The following is a 16,611-nucleotide window of genomic DNA, read 5'->3' on the forward strand; positions in this document are numbered from 1 at the left end:
ATTCACTAAAGGCCCATATTTAATCTTTCAGCAGGGTTAACAGGTTTTTATGGGGGTGCCTATCAAAGTCAGTAAAATTAAATTAAAATAGAGACTTTGCTAACCCCATGAAAGCACCACACTAATCACTGATATTTGTGTTTCCTGAGGTCCTCAGGTAACACTGGTCCTGTGTAAATAAAGCTTCAGCTCATCACAGGCTTGAGCTTTAAACACCAGAGTCAAGATCTCACCGTCAAGATATCCTGAAGTTGTGAGTATACCTGTGAACAGGGGAGGCCACCAAATATTGTGTACACACATGTACGCTGCGTTCGACCTGCTGCTTGTAAGGGAGCAGTGCCTAAGGGGCTACTCTGACCTCTGACCTCAACATGATGCCACCAGATTGAGCTGCAACCTAACAGGAAGTGTCAAGTGTCAAGAAAATACACACATGTCCCTTCCTTCTGCCTCCGTGTTTCCACAAGCTCAGCTGATGTTCAGACAACATGGATGGTGGGGGAGACAGAGACAGAGCGCCGCCATGCTGCTGGGCCAGCTCCAGAGTCAGCTACACACACACACACATGTAAAAACCCAGCAAAGCACACACAGACAGTCAAAGGCAACATGCAGACACACATACAAGAAAGACAGAGAAAGCAGGGTTGGGAGTAAGAATAGAGAAAGAGAAAACAAGATGAGCAAAGTCTAAGTTTTCAATACAAATACCAAAACCTTAAATGACGGGATGAAGGATAACAAAAGGCAATTTTGGACATTTCACAAAAAAGTGCTGCCTTTCAGGGTCAATAGCTACAATAAAATGCTTTAAAAAATCTAAACAGCTTCTATCATTAGCTTTATTTGACATTATATGCCTAACAACAGCTGAATATACTTTTATCTTACAACGATGCACACACGTTAAAACAAGAATTCTTCATCAAATGATAATGTATCATTCAGTTTTCGTTTGAATTTTACATCAAATTCATTTTCTAAATATAATTTTTCCCATTCCATTGGCTTCATCCAGCGAGGACTCACCACAGTACAGTTGCTGGCCGCAGAGATACACTTCCTGTCCTCACACCACTGACAGCCACGCATGTTGGCAGTGCAGCTCGCACAGTCCGAGAACCGGAAACACTGTTCATCCGTACTGTCTGCAGGAGGACACAACACACAAACAACCATAAACACGCACAAATACACACAACAAAATTCTACAGATGTGAGTGTATGTTTGCCTTAGTCTGGGTTGTTGTGTGGTGTTTTAGCAATGCTTTTCTCTCATACTTCATGTAGTTGATCACATGTCTGTTCACGAGAAGTTTTAGGTAAAATAAGATGTCAAATTAGATCATCCGTCTAACCTCTTCCTAATTTACTATGTACAGTAAGCAGTTCTCATTAACCTCATTTGACAAACCAAAGCTTTCAGTCCTTTTTCTCCTTTTATATTCACTATAGAATACTTTTTTAAAATACACGTTTGGTAAAGTATAAGAAAGGATTTGATGATGAACGGCATTGTTTTGGATCATTTTTTGCTTTTTACATACTTTACACACATATTGAGAGACATGCTTCTCACACACATAGGCCTACTTTACACACACATGCACAAAAAGGAGCTTTGGACATGCATTAATGGAGAGATGTCAGAGTGGGGCTGCTACACAGGTTAGCATGGCACCTTGGCAAGTACACAGGAAGTGACCTGGCACCTCTCCAACTACCAGACCAACTTCCATACTTTGGACCTATTTTTACATACCAGGCCTTGTGGGGCAAAAGGGAGCAGGAAAACTGTTCTCAGGCGGGCTTGGTTCCCAGGGGCCACATCTACTTTTGACCCAATGACAGCGGAGGCCCGGCCCCGCAGCAGCACATGAAGCTGGGTCAGAAAAGGCCGGACAGGACGGAGGGGTGTAGGCCAGCACGTCGTTCATAAGCAGTCCCGAAAAACCTCCAAAAATGTACATGGTGCTGAAAAACATAGAGACAGGGTTATACTGAATCCTAAGGGAGACCTGTTGAAGAGAGCAACACAACAAAAGTTCCATCAAGACAGAAGAGTTCTTAAAAAAAAAGAAAATAAAGAAATGCCTGCAGAGGTGAAAACAGAAGACCGCAAAATAACTTTTCAAAAAATAAGAGCTGAACTTTAGTTTGGGGGAATACAACTGCTCTAAGAGTGGTTTGAAGCTGGCCTTTTGAAGTTCAAAGCTGACATTACGGTGCTCAGAGCTGACTTTTTGGTGGGTAATCGGTGTTAAAGGGTCAGGCCATTATTTTTGAGTTCAACAACGAGTCACTCAGCATCGTGAGCAGACTCCTGCAGCGAACAGAAAAGTTACTTTTCTATTAATTAGGAGCTTCTGTTCATTTGAGCTGCTTGTAAAAAGTTCTCTTATCTTTGATTAGAAGAGACTGATGTCAGGGATAATCATTTTAATCCTGTGTGTGTGTTTAAAGTTGGTGGCCATAATTCATATATGGTGGCACTAGCATATAAATCAATACCGAAATCAAAAGAAATGTGGAGTGTCTTTTAAAGTGACATTTAAAAAGCTGAACATGCATAAACTAAAATAAATCTCATGATCAAAATTATTAAGATCACTTTTTAAGATCTTTGTAAAAAAAATAATGGCTCTCATCAATCAATATTTTTTTTATCCTCAGCACTGGATCATAAAAGTTGTCTCAGCACACTTTAGAAACAAAAGCAGAGATCCCACATTAATCCCTCATGAGTAAGCACTTGACAACATCGTGTATCAGTGACAGAGAAGAACTTTCTTATAACAGGCAGAAACCTGACTTTTGGTGAATAACGGTCTGCTGTTGTTTCAGTCTCACACAGGTTTCTTAACTTATATTGGATTGACAAACTTTCTGTGATAATGCCAGCAACAAAATACAGGGATTCAGATTAAGATGACAGAGATATAAACAGAGCTCATGACGTAATAAAGACACATACATACATTCAAACATAAGAGAGTGTAAAGAAGGTGCACAGAGACTGAGACAAGGAGACAGAGCCAAAGTTTCCAAACCGAGTTTCAGAGACGCAAAGAGAGAAGATGACTATTTGTGAGACTAAATATATCAGTGAGATAGAAAGATCAATCCAACAACAACCATCACCCCAAAACAAAAACAAAGACCTGTGTACGGGAAAAGCCAAATCTACTGAGGCGTTCAAAACATAGAGGACACTGCAGGAAGACATCCAGGAAATGTATAAATTTGATTTGATTGATTTTTTTATACACTTGATTTTGAACTTCAGAATATAAGGGGGGGGACCTCACCTGTTGTTAACCACGGCAGAATGACCAAAGCGGTTGACGTCATGATGCAGCCCCGGTTTGGGGAGAACGGTCCACTCATCACAAGCTGAGGAGACACATGAAAGCAAATGAAAAAAGTTTGAACTTTAACGGGTTTTGTTTGAATGATTTATAAATGTTTCTTTTCTCCTTTGTCATGATGCTTTGGCCCAAATATAATCACCCATTTGTGATTTGGGTTTAACATACGGTTAGTCAGTTACATTAGGCAAAGAACCATGACCTAAACCAAACATCCCCAGACTAAAAACACATTTGATGGTCGATATTTTTAATCTTCTGCTGTTGTGCAAATGTACATTAGAATAGTGTTAGAGACATTATATTCCACCATTTATCGTATCATATTCATAAGGTAAATATTGGATAGAAGCAAATGAGGAGGGTGGTCCCCCCCATCCCCCCATCCTTATTTCATTAGGAGGAACTCATTGTTGTAACCTTTTCACATCAACTCATGGTTGTATGGCAAAAGTACTGTAGTGATGACAATCTATATGACTTCATATTATACTTCATAGCAGCAAATATCATAAAGTATCTCTCTCTCTCTCTCTCTAACACTAACACACACACACACACACACACACACACACACACACACACACACACACACACACACACTTTACTTTTGGAATTTTACAACTCTCTAATGATTTAATGACCCCTATGTGATTCAATTATAATAGTTTGAAATTTACGCTGTGTTTGTGTGCGTGTGTGTGTGTGTGTGTGTGTGTGTGTGTGTGTGTGTGTGTGTGTGTGTGTGTGTGTGTGTGTGTGTGTGTGTATGTATGTGTGTCTGTGTGTGTGTGTGTGTGAGAGAGAGGTACTTTATGATGTTTGCTCTATATGTGCCACTGAACCAGACGATCCCTCCCTGAACGTAAATTGAGAAGAGAGCAGATAGAGTTTGGGACCCAGGGACACCAGATTGCTAACGACCTCATCAACACCGTGCTTCTGAGCCAGAGATGCTGCACAGGACATAGTGATGAAAGGGGGGGGACACACCAAGATCAATGAATCCATCACTAGGGGTCAAAAGTCAGCTGTATCAATAGTACATGTCTTTAGGGATGTGTTCGCTGCTTGGTGACATCTGAACTTTATAAAAGTATAAAAAGCATGTGTGCAACTGCAATTTTAAAAAAGTGTCACTTCTGCAGCACTTTGTGTTCTTAAATTAGCTTTTAAGTATGTATGTACAGCAGGGACGTCAAATGTCTGTGTCCTTTTCCTTGAAAACAGTTCCACTAAATCTACAGAAATTAGTGTTTATCTTGTGAGAGCTGCATGTCGGACTTTTTCAGGATAAAACAGATTTGCTTCCTGTCACATGCAACACTCAGTTTCTATTTGACTTAATTGGAATCCTATGATAACTATTATCAATGTGAATATCTTGAAACATTGAATGCTTCAAAATGTTGTCATTGAAAACAATGTATTATTAAAGTTGGAATAAGTCTACATTTCATTATAACCCCCTGCTGTTAAATGTGTTTACTGTATATTGACAGATACAGCATGAATCTATCAGGAGGTCTGAATAGAAGATATTTCCTATATTCTGCAAAGAAGCAGCTCCACATTGTTTTTTCTTGTTAAAAGTAAAATATTTAATACTTAAATCACAAGTTGCAGTTTACATTCCCACAGAATGATGGTTTAACTGTTGCCAGGACGGGGGATATATTTGAGATAATTACGATATGTGCAACACAAAAAAATCCCACAGCCTTAGTAAAACTAAGGGAATTTATATGACCAGGAGTGGTTGCATGGTTAAGTCACATACGGGACATAATACCAGAGAATATCTCTCTTTGTGTTTCTCTGCAGAGCGTGTTTTCTCATGACAGGACAGATGAGCCCTGGCCTTTGCAAGAATGGTACAGGGTTGCCGTGGTGACCTTTACCTTGACCTTTAACCACTAAAATCTAATAAGCATTTTGTTTAAAATGTTCATGTCAGTATTGTTGTCCTTACATTTCTGGGATGTCGCGTAAACAATAATTGGACGGAAATAAGCCTGAAAAGTGTTTTCCCGGTTCTTTATGTCACAGTGAAATTTGGTTTACACAATTCATAACTTCATCATTTTATCTTATTTGACAATTACATTAAGGAATGTCCTGTATAAGGTATAAAAGTCTTGAAACATTTCTTAGAAATCAGATTGACCCTGAATGTTCCCCACCTTATTTTTTTAGGTTAGCCCTTGATAAAAAACTTTACATTTGTGGAATATAAGAACATTATTCCCTTCAGCCTTTTTTTTCCAAGCTAAGCTTTTTTCTTAGCATTCACAGGAACAGGATGCACAGACGAACCTAGAAACACAACCTCTCCAGTCACAGCGGTCACCGCCACAGAGGCAGGAGAAGAACTTGTGTCTGGAATCCTGTTTCAAAGGCCTTGTTTGAATCGTGAAGTTTGAAAAGTCCACCTCACCTGACCTCCAACCACAGCTCAAAACTTAAACCTGTAAATCAAATGAAAGACTACAGCTTTAGTGAACCGTACTTAGCACACACACCTTATTCGACCGCCTGGAGACTCATGCTGCCACCAAAGAAACACAGGCTCGACAGATACTTATCAGCCATGACACACACACACACACACACACACACACACACACACACCAAGGGACACGCACATCAACACAGGTTTTCATTTCCTCTCAGGATATGAGAAAATCTGTGTTAATAATGCATGGTGGGACAGAGAGAGAGAGAGGGAAATCATGAGTCCAGATCATGGCGGGGGCGGGGGGGGGGACGAGGCTGATTGACAGTTTGATTTGATCTGCACTAATGGAGGACTTGATGAAGAAGGGTGGGAGGAGGAGGAGGAGGTGGAGGAGGAGGAGGGTTAACTGCAGCCACAGTCTGCTCCTCCAATATATCATGCCTCTTCCAAACATGTTCCAAACAAACTCCCAGCATGCCCTGGGCTTTTGGGTGTGCTTGTGTGCGGCAGGCAGTGTGTGGGTGTGTGTCAAGTTGGAGAGGACCGTGTTTTTAATCAGAGTTCATTTTCCCCCCAAAATCTAATTAGAAGTGTGAGGGTGGCAGGGTTGAGGGGAGGGACGGGATGAGAGGGGGGGGGAGCTGGAGGGCGAGAGGGAGAATTAAATCCAAATGAAAAGTGCCTTCCGTGTCGACCTGAATCTAATGTGTGGCAGCAGGAGAGCAGGAGAAGCTAATAACGGCGTGTGTCGCCCCTCCAAGGTTAGTGCGGCAAAACAAAAACAAATTAGCGCTCAGAACAGCTCGAGTCACAGCGAGCGCAAAGGCAGGGAGGAGTGGAGGAACACAAATGAAGACGAAAGAAGAGACACAGAAGAGAGACTTCCACAGGTGGACCAATTCATTAGAGGAGAGAGGAGAGAGGAGGAGAGGAGGGGGGGGAGAGGAGAGGTGTAAAAAGGAGAAAAGGTTTACAAATTGTAAAAAGATATTATAGTCTACATTCAGCGCATTATTTTATATAGGAATATATAGTGATGTTTTATTCCAAGGGTACCCTTATTCTGTGCTAAAAGTTGTATGTTCTTAAAAGTTTCATTGACAATTCTTACAGAATTTCATCCAAATGTACATCTCAGTTAGCCTAGCTTAGCATAAATAAAAAACAGAGCAGGAACCATCACCTCCCTTCCTTCCTGAGGCTCTGTTATTAGAAAGGTGGCAAGTGGACAATAAAGTTTTGCAGATCTGCATATATGAGCAGTCATGAATAAATAATGATATTTGTAAAGACAGGCCTGTGTTTGAGCAGAGTTGAGGGATGTGTAAATACATTTATTGGCCGTTTCGATGGAGTGACAAAAAGCGCACAGCAAGTAAATGGTAAACACTACAGTAAACAAATGATTTAAAGTTTATTATCTCTGATTTTGTCCTATATTTACAGGACTGTTATCATCTTTATCCTGTAAATACTGTTATTGTCTTTATGTGAGTCTGTTCCACCATCATCAGTGATTCCTTTTCTCTTCCTAAATCCCTCCTTCATTTACTTTTCATTCCTCTCCCGCTCCGTATATATCCCTCTCTCCTGCCTTTGTTCTCTGCTGTTGCTTCTCACAATCACTGCTTTATCACTCCAATATCCTCCCTGGTATTGTTCTCGTTATTAAATCATTTACAGCAGTGAGTGACAAGAGAGAAAAAAAGAGGGGAGAGGAGTTTGAATTCGACCATCAATATACTCAATGAAAATGTACATACTGTATAAAATACTGTAAATACACAACGTCCCTAAAAAAATACAAATGGCTGATTGGATCCATATTTAGATAAATTGAATTAAAAAGAAAAGTATTTTGTTTCAAACACTCAACAAATAAGAAAATGTAAAAAAAAAAAAAAAAGGAAGAAGCTTGTTCTCTTATTTTCAAGTCAACATCCTTGAGGCTTCCTTCACAAATACTTATATATCTTAAAAGAAATATCATCACTGTCCAGTCCAATGCTTTAGAGTGCCAATGACATCTCCAAACAAACACATCTAAAGATGCATATGACAAGAGCATTGACACTCTATAGGCATGCATTAAAAGTTTAAACACGAAGCAGAATATCCATTTTATGTTTGGTCAGTAAAAAAAAACAAAAAAAAAAAACAACAAAGAAGAAAAGCCTCGTTACATATTAGAACAGCAGCATCTACCCTAGCTTTGGTTTCCTACGTTAATTTCTATCTTGCCTTCGTGTGTGTGTGTGTGTGTGTGTGTGTGTGTGTGTGTGTGTGTGTGTGTGTGTGTGTGTGTGCGTGCGTGCGTGCGTGGGTGTGAGTGTGTGTGTTTATATGTGCCTTTGCAGTGTGCACATATTTGTGTCTGTATGTAAGAATACATATGGCTGTGCACACCATGGATATGTCCATGTATTTTTAATATTCATATATTATGATCACATTTTTATTTCTCTTTCACAAGTCATTTAATTATGTTGCTCTATAAATAAATTTGTCCGGGACTTTTAAAGGTAGAGAAATTTAAAAGTTGGAGAAATGTACAGATTCTGTGGTATATGATCATAACACTATACACAAACTGTCCTCAGAGGAAGAGTTGGTCCCTGGAACACTGTTTGAAGATAAAATGCTACTCGAGAAGTTATGGTGGGGGGCCCGCAACAGTGAAACCGTAACTCTCCTGGTAGCTTTTTAGCTGCAAACAGTGTTCTAGGGACCCCTTTTGTCTTTGAGTAAGATTTGTTTATTCAGTTCACAAAATATAGCATAGAATTGTTACACTTCTCCAACTTTCAAATTTCACTACCAAATCTACACAGTGCACCTTAAAAAAAAATCCTTCTACAATTGTTACAAGATACTACGTTACAAGGATTTAAAGTGTCCACTAGGACCCCTTAAAAAGTCTTTAAAGGCTTTATATGCGATTTTTCACACTTAAATGTAATAGAAATCAAGTATATCCTCTGAAAATAACTCTGTGAGTCATGACTGTCTACAATGGGTGTAACACCCGAGTCCCACTGTCTGTGATGTTTTCAGAGTTTTTTTTCTGTTTGTTGACATAGCCGGCCCGACGGCTGACTCCTCCCCTCGCGAATAAAAGTTGTTTAATTGAGGGACTAGAGAAAAGAAGAATAACATACTGTACTCACTGCTTAACTGCGTTTCTAGATCACGCTTATTTCGGGTAAATTAACATGCAGTGTGAAGATACGAGCATAATAAAGATCGCTAGCATTAGCATGCTAACCCAACAATGCACCGCCAGTTGTTTTGGTTTCATGCTGGTGCTCAAGGGCGACATCTGCTGGATCAAAAACTCTTTAGAATATAAATATATGTGTAATGTAAGAGGATCCTGGAAAGTTTGAAAAACAGACGTGAGAACAAATACACAGCGTAAATCAGAAAAAGTGACTAATTGATGTATATGATGTCCGATGATCAAACTTTTACATGATTTCAGTGAGAATCAACTAGTGGATTAATCAGCTAATATACAGTTGTGCATCTTTACTTCATAAGGGGCGCAAATCCACTCACGCTGCTGCGGCATCAGCAATGCTTCTGCTCCTTCTTCTAAATAAATTCACCATCGTTTTGCTCCTTTCTCCACTCACGTATATCAATCAGATTTTTTTCCCCTCCTTCTGTCTTCATTCTGTTAATCTCTCTGCTCCCTGTTGTTCCCCGCCTGTGAAGTGTTGGTGTAATCCCTCTTTTACTCTCCCTAAGCTCCCTGCTTCCCTCCACTCACTCGACTATGTCGAGGGCTGGAAACATCCCAATGCCATCTGGTATATGGTGCAACTGGGTAGACTGTGATGGGATCCTTAATCATCTGTATCCTCTCCATATACCACAGTCTCTGTGTATACCAGCACACTCCTGGTTTCTGTCTCACAGACTCAGAGTCAGTTTAAGTTGTTGTAGTTTTGGCTGTGATAAAGAAAGTTTCTCTCTTTCTCATCTTCTCTATTCACAAGATTAAAATCATTTATGGCATTTCATTAAACTTTGCTTTTAGTTTTTACGGTCCCTTAAAACACTTTGACCAAATTGTGTAGTGAATATGAACTGGGTTATGCTGTAGTTGACAATATTGAAAATGCAAAAAATGGATTGATAGGTTGCCCAAATAAGATAACAGGATTTAAACTTTATCATTATCTAGGCTTATGGTTTGCCCTGCATACTTGTATTAGTGTGACACCTGAACCATTTGCATTTATTAACCTTGTTCAACATGTCGTGAAAAAATTCACCCTTGAAGTCCCCTTGAAATAAAATAAATACATTTTCCCAGTTTTTGTTTAAGCTTATATAACATGTTCATTTACCTGCCATTATCTGCCAGATATTTTTCAAATAAGCATATTCACTGTATTTTTACAACAACAGCACCATATTTTCTCTGCCTGTCAAATGTTTTAAATGTCTGAAAAGCCAGACATCACAATGTCTTTGTTTATAATATCATGCAGAGGTGCATAAAGTGGGTAATATGTTGCCTTCTCTATAACTGTGTCAGGATTCAATTTACTACTTCCTAACTTATTGAGGTCGCTCTGTGCACAGTTTTATGAGCTTTTAGATATGTTGGAGTGAGGTTTTCTCTGATGGACTACTGGTGGTCTGTTTCAGCTGCTGTTCTCTCGTCCGCCTGTCCCCTGGGAGTTTAGAGGGTGTGTAGAAAGTCACATAGTCAGCTAAAATCTGTAACCCTACAATGTATGAACCATAGATAAAAACATTTTTTTTTACTGTTTGCTTTGCCCTGTCAAAGGCAAGTACTTCAAACACTTCAACTTACCTACTCACTCACTTCCAGCCAAATTAACTCATTATGTTTGGGTGTGAGGAAAAAGAGGAAAAATCTGTTTAAAATGAAGAAGAGGACCTCCTAACTTTTAGATATCAAGAGAAACTGAAAGGCTAGAACATCTAGTTTCAGCAAATAAACAGAATAACTGGTCAAATATGTATATGAGGCCTACACAAACATAATGAAAAGACTCTAAAAAGGACTTTTTGTCTGTTAGCTTGATACATTTGTCACATGTGTTGTATCAGTGTGCGATTATTTCAGACTTGTTCATACCGATGTCGTACGCCATGAAGTCAGCAGAAAAGCATTTGGCTCCGTTGCTTAACGAAGTGTCGTTGTGAGTGTTTCCCCCAAACAGCAGCACAGTGCCGCTCAGCAGCACCGACGAGTGGAGGTACCGCGCCAGGCCACTCTCCCCGAGGATCAGCCTGCGCACACACACACACACACACACACACACACACACACACGTTTAAGACAAAGATAGAGAGAAAAGAATGCAACTCAGCAGACAGACATTTTAGGAAAGTGTTAATTTGTCAGTGATTTGTGTGTGTGTGCATGTGTGTGTGTGTGTGTGTGTGTGTGTGTGTGTGTGGGTGTGTGTGTGTGGGTGGGTGGGTGTGTCCACGGTGCCATGATATTGATAGCATCTGTCTGCGTGTGTGACCTGGTCTGTGGTCACTGCCCTTCATACCAACTGTTCTTTAATGGAAGCGCACACACACACACACACACACACACACACACACACACACACACACACACACACACACACACACACACACACACACACGCATGCACGCATGCACACACACACACACACACACACCCACACACACACAGTGTGGGAGGTCTCTGTTTTGTGTGTGTCCCCTCTGAAGTCAAAGGTCACATATTGGAGAGCAACTGTGCTGACTTTCGGTGGCTTCTTCGATTACTGCAGCAGCTCTGACTTTCCTGCAGACACTTTGATATTTGACATTTGTCAGAAGAACACACTGAGCCCCTTTATCACTAGAAAGACTGATGAATAGATAATAAATACGATAAATTGTTCATCCTTTACATTACTCTGTGTTGACTGAGAGGTTCAGTAAAGTAAAAACACAATATTCCACACTGACTTAAATCACTCAGAGACTCTCTAAGCTGTAGTGTGGCGTCACAACACGTCCCTCAACTAAATTAAAGTGAGACTGAAATCGTCATCCTTCTGCTGCAAAATACCAGAATGAAGATTTGACATGATCTAGAGCAGTGGTTCTCAACTGGTTTAGCCTAAGGACCCATCACCAACTCCTTCATGAAAACCATGACCCAAATTTCTGATATTCTTTCAACTAATCCGATATATAGTGAACAATAGAGCAGTTTGGACCTCAGATTGTTTTTTCCGGTCACTGAAAACAGCTCTGCGACCCACTTTTGGGTCCCGACCCACTAGTTGAGAACCACTGATCTGGAGTGAATCATCAGAGTTTTTTTTTAATATTCTTAAAGATTTATTTTTGGGGCTTTTTGGGCCTTTAATGGAGAGATAGGATAGTGGATAGAGTTGGAAATCAGGGAGAGAGAGAGCGGGGAATGACATGCGGGAAAGGAGCCACAGGCGGGATTCGAACCTGGGCCGCCCGCTATAGACTATAGCCTCCATACATGAGGCGCGCATAATAACCACTGCGCAACCAGCGCCCCAGAGTTTCTCCAAAAGTAGCGTGACCTTAAGCTTTGGAGGGCTGTGCAGTCAATCTTTCTTCAGATCAGGAATATGAAAGAGGAAGAAGAAGTTTTTACGTCATGCTTATTTGGAGAAGGTGATTCATGCTTCCATTTAATCTGGTTTGGAGTACTGCGACACTCTTTATACCTGCCTCTATCAGAAATCTATTACGCCTCCAGCTCCTCCAAAATAGCAGCTGTAAGACCTTTAACGAGCTCTGAACTTGGATGATCACCACTGTTTGAGCACGACTGCGCTGGCTTCCTGTTGAAAAAATCATGTAAAAACACTGTTTGCTGATTGTCTAATAAGTACAGTATGCTGCATGCGATAATGGACCCTGAGGCTCCACCGGACTCCCCTGCCCTGAGAGACCTGTCAGGAGTTTTCTGCTGACAGACAGGTCATGATCTTTGCATAGAGCTGTAGCTGCACAGCATTTCTTAAATGCTCAGAAATGTTCCGGAGACACCTGACTCCAAAAACACATTCCACCATGAAAGTGAGAGCCACAGAGAGACAGAATAGCAGTTGATTTGTTAGAGGATGTTCTAATGTGCACACACACATATACGCACACCCACAGACAGACAGACACCCAGACACACACACACACACACACACACTCACAGTGTGTGTCCCCTTTCAGTCATCCATCTTCCCCGGGTCACCTGAGGTCAGACCTCCTGTCTGATGTTTCTATTCTCACCCTCCTCTCCTCTTTCTGACTGAAGCTCACTGACTCTCCTCCTCTCTCTGAGTGTACATACACCTATCAAAACGATAAATCATCACTTTCTTAATTTAATATATCCTAAATCCAACTGTATAGGCACTTTTCTTTTACAAGTTTAAAGGCTAAATAACATGACATCGTACTACCGCTCATCGGCCAATTTTCCGTTTAAAATCTGTAGATTTTTGCCTTTGAAAGGTAGTATCATGAAAGTATCAGTGAAACAATGAATATAATGATCGTTGTTTTCAACAGTATGAGGAGCTCTATCTCTTTGTTGTCAGAGGACATAAGTCCTGTATTTCAATGACAACTTCAGAGTCAGACAAAAAGTGGAAAAAATAGCTTTGAGATATAGTCAGGTGTGAAAGAGAAAAGTCTAAATTATCGATATTTTAACATAACAATCGCATCTTGCTTGAAATATATGTTATTGTTTAACTTTTAAGATTTTCACCATCCGTCTTCATTTTTGTATTTGTAAATCACGTTTCCCCTTTCTTTCGCTGCACATTTAATTGTTGACGTCTTCCAAAGCACATTCACTGATCTTTACTGATTGAAAGGCGCTGCATGAATTAAGTTTGATTGATGGATTTTTTCATTATAGTTGTCAATGTATCAAAAACAGCTTCAAAACAGTTAAAGAATGTCAAATCTCAAAGTCAGCTCTTTGATAAATGTAGTAGAGTTAAATTAACTAAATTAGCATCTTGATTGTAAAAAAAAAAAAGAAACACTTATGAACACTGATTTCTTTCTTACGTACAAAAAATCATCATCAATCATGTCTGGTCTCAGTGGATGTGGATGTGGATGTGAAAGCCATTTTCATTTTAGCAGGAGTGAGTGTCACTGCAGGACATCAGTACCCTGATCACATGCTCTCACCATGTTTTGCTATGTACGTGGTATCTGTACATGTGATCCACCAGGCCGTATTTATTGTTGCTGAGCGCCTTGTACCCCCCGTGCAGAAACACACAGCCGCTGGCCTCATCGTACACGCTGCTGTGTCCGTAACCTCCCTGGACCACCGCGCCGCCTGCAGACACAACCTGCCACGAGTTTGACCCTGAGACACGGACAAGAGAGAGAGAGAGAGAGAGAGAGGTCTGATTAATGCAGTGCACTCATACAGGAGGATCAAAGTTGATCACTTAAAACGTTTTTGATGCTTTGGCAAAAATGTTGCTTTTCACTTTTGTGCCAAAAGGCAATGCACATTTGATTCTGGAGGTGAGATAGAGCGATAGAAGAGACAAGAGGAGAGACAAGGAGAGTGAGCCAAAACGGTAAGAGAAGCCAGAGGAGATGAAAGTTTATTGAATACAAAAGTGCTCCTTCATAAAAACCAGTGTGGGGCATACTGATTAACTCAGGTGCAGAGAAATCAGGGAGGGATTACATCATTGGAGCGGTCTGGAATAAGGAAAGAGAAACGACACGACAAAGAGTGTCTTGGAAGGAGGATTTTCAAGCTGGATATAAAGTGCAGTCATCTGGACCTGTTAGCACAGATGAAGATGTTTAGTACAAAGAACAGATAGAAAAAAGGTGTGCATGAAAGAGTAGTTAAAGAGATATCCATCATGTAATCCTCTGAATAAAATCTGCATTAATGCGTCTATTGTATCTGGAAGATGATTCAAAAGCCATTTTCAAAAACAAAAATCAAGTTTCTGTTCAATGAAGGGGTTGAGAAACTTTTAAAATGTTTTAAATAAAATAATAAAGCAGATTTGTGATGAGGCCTTTAAATCATGACTTTTATTTGACTGAGCAGCTACGGAGAGACAGGAAACGTGGGCAGAGTGAGTGAAGGCGTGCACCAAATAGTGTCAGCACTTGGAGTTGAACATGAGACAAACGTAACAAGGACTGTATAGTCTCTGTTCATGGTTCTCCTGCTATCCCAACTGAGCGAACCCAGCACTCCTCTATGACTTTATTCATTTTTTATTTGGTTTTACAATGAGTGGTTACATTTACAGTTTAAATCATCAGTCAAATGATTAAAGGGTTCTAGCAATTCTAACTTTTATTGTGGTTTAATAAATAAAACCATCAATTCTATGATGTTTTAAATGGTTTTGTTATTATGTGGTTCATTAGCTGAAGTGTTGAAGAACTTTACATTAAGGAAACAAATTAGGAATGTATCAGTCTTACAAACAAAGAAATAAAACTGTGGATAAGATGAAATTCAAAGAACCTTTTCCTTTTTTAAAGGAACTTTTTGGGGTTTATTTTGGGGCTTTTTATGCCTCTATGATGAGACAGGACAGAGGATAGCGTCAGAAATCCAAGAGAGAGAGCGAGTGTGAGTGACATGCGGGAAAGGAGCCACAGGTCGGATATGAACCCGCTCTCACTTAGAGGACTATAGCCTTCAAACATGGAGAGCGCACACACTAACCACAAGGTAGCACTCCTTAAAGGAACTTTTTGTGCAGAAATTGGTGTGGTCTTGGGGGAAAAGTTTTGCATTATCATGAGTAGGAAGTAAAAGGAACAGTTGATATTAAAGGTCACATATTGGAACCATTGGCTGCTGGACGACCTTTCCACAAATCTTTGTTGGAATCTGTTTGATTGTTTTGAGATATACTGCAGTGCTGAGAACCAAATAGAAGAAGAAGAAACAAACAGGACCAAAAACTGATCCTGGCGACAGAAAGAAAGAGAGACATTAGAGAAACATGGACAGAGTACAGAGAAGATCATGAAGGGAAGAAAAACAGACTGAGACAGAAGCTGATTCAACTGGCATCCAATCTGCCTGCACACTGGCTGAACTTTACAGTATAGTTTTAATCAAATACAGACTGAGTGTTCACAAATCAGCTGTGGAAAAGTGGTACTGAACTAAAAAAAAAACAAGAAAAATACAACTGAATGAAGGTGTGTTCATTTAGAAATGTCTCCATTACACAGTTAACCATTGACATTCGATATGTATATATTCAACTCTCAAACTTCCTGCTAAATCCTTATGATTAAAATCATTGGAATAACCATTTAACAGATACATAATATTGAAAATAATTTTCTAATACAACTGCCTTACAGCTTTACGAGATGATTCTCTTCTGGTTAGGATATGACATCTCTGCATGGGTAAAAATAAAAATAAACAGAGATTTAATTGGGGTTTCCTTACGGTAATTTTTATGTATCTTATTCATGACAATTGGACAGACCTTTGACCTCCCAAATCAATGTTGTTGTTTTAATGAATCTTATTCTTTCAATCCTGGGACCACAACAATGGGACGGTCAGACAAATTGATGGATGGCCAAAGCAGCTGCAAGCACGGATGCAGGAATCAAAACAATGGCATGGGAAGGCCGACATTTAAAAAGCAAAGATGCACCACAATTATGTACAGGAGGAATTAACACAAGAAAGTTGTGTCTGTTTCTCTGCAGAGCATTTTGATGACAGTAGACTTTTCTCAAAACCAACAGGCTAACAAC

The 16,611-nt window shown here is 40.0% G+C and overlaps 1 protein-coding gene across 3 annotated transcripts in view; it reads right to left on the reverse strand.

Annotated features, from left to right (window-relative positions):
* atrnl1a (attractin-like 1a) overlaps window positions 1-16,611 on the reverse strand; it is a 251,193-nt gene that overhangs the window by 185,214 nt on the left and 49,368 nt on the right. For 2 of the 3 annotated variants that reach the window (XM_061040358.1, XM_061040357.1), the window contains exons 9-14: window positions 14,023-14,206; window positions 10,946-11,100; window positions 3,312-3,396; window positions 1,766-1,977; window positions 1,033-1,151; window positions 437-553 (exon numbers count right to left, since the gene is read on the reverse strand). In XM_061040358.1, coding sequence (XP_060896341.1) covers window positions 437-553; window positions 1,033-1,151; window positions 1,766-1,977; window positions 3,312-3,396; window positions 10,946-11,100; window positions 14,023-14,206 — 872 coding nt within the window. The remainder of the gene's footprint in view (window positions 1-436; window positions 554-1,032; window positions 1,152-1,765; window positions 1,978-3,311; window positions 3,397-10,945; window positions 11,101-14,022; window positions 14,207-16,611) is intronic. The other variant, XM_061040359.1, reaches the window with a different exon arrangement.

Source organism: Labrus mixtus, chromosome 6 (assembly GCF_963584025.1).
Source record: "Labrus mixtus chromosome 6, fLabMix1.1, whole genome shotgun sequence".
In the NCBI taxonomy this organism is placed as follows: domain Eukaryota; kingdom Metazoa; phylum Chordata; class Actinopteri; order Labriformes; family Labridae; genus Labrus; species Labrus mixtus.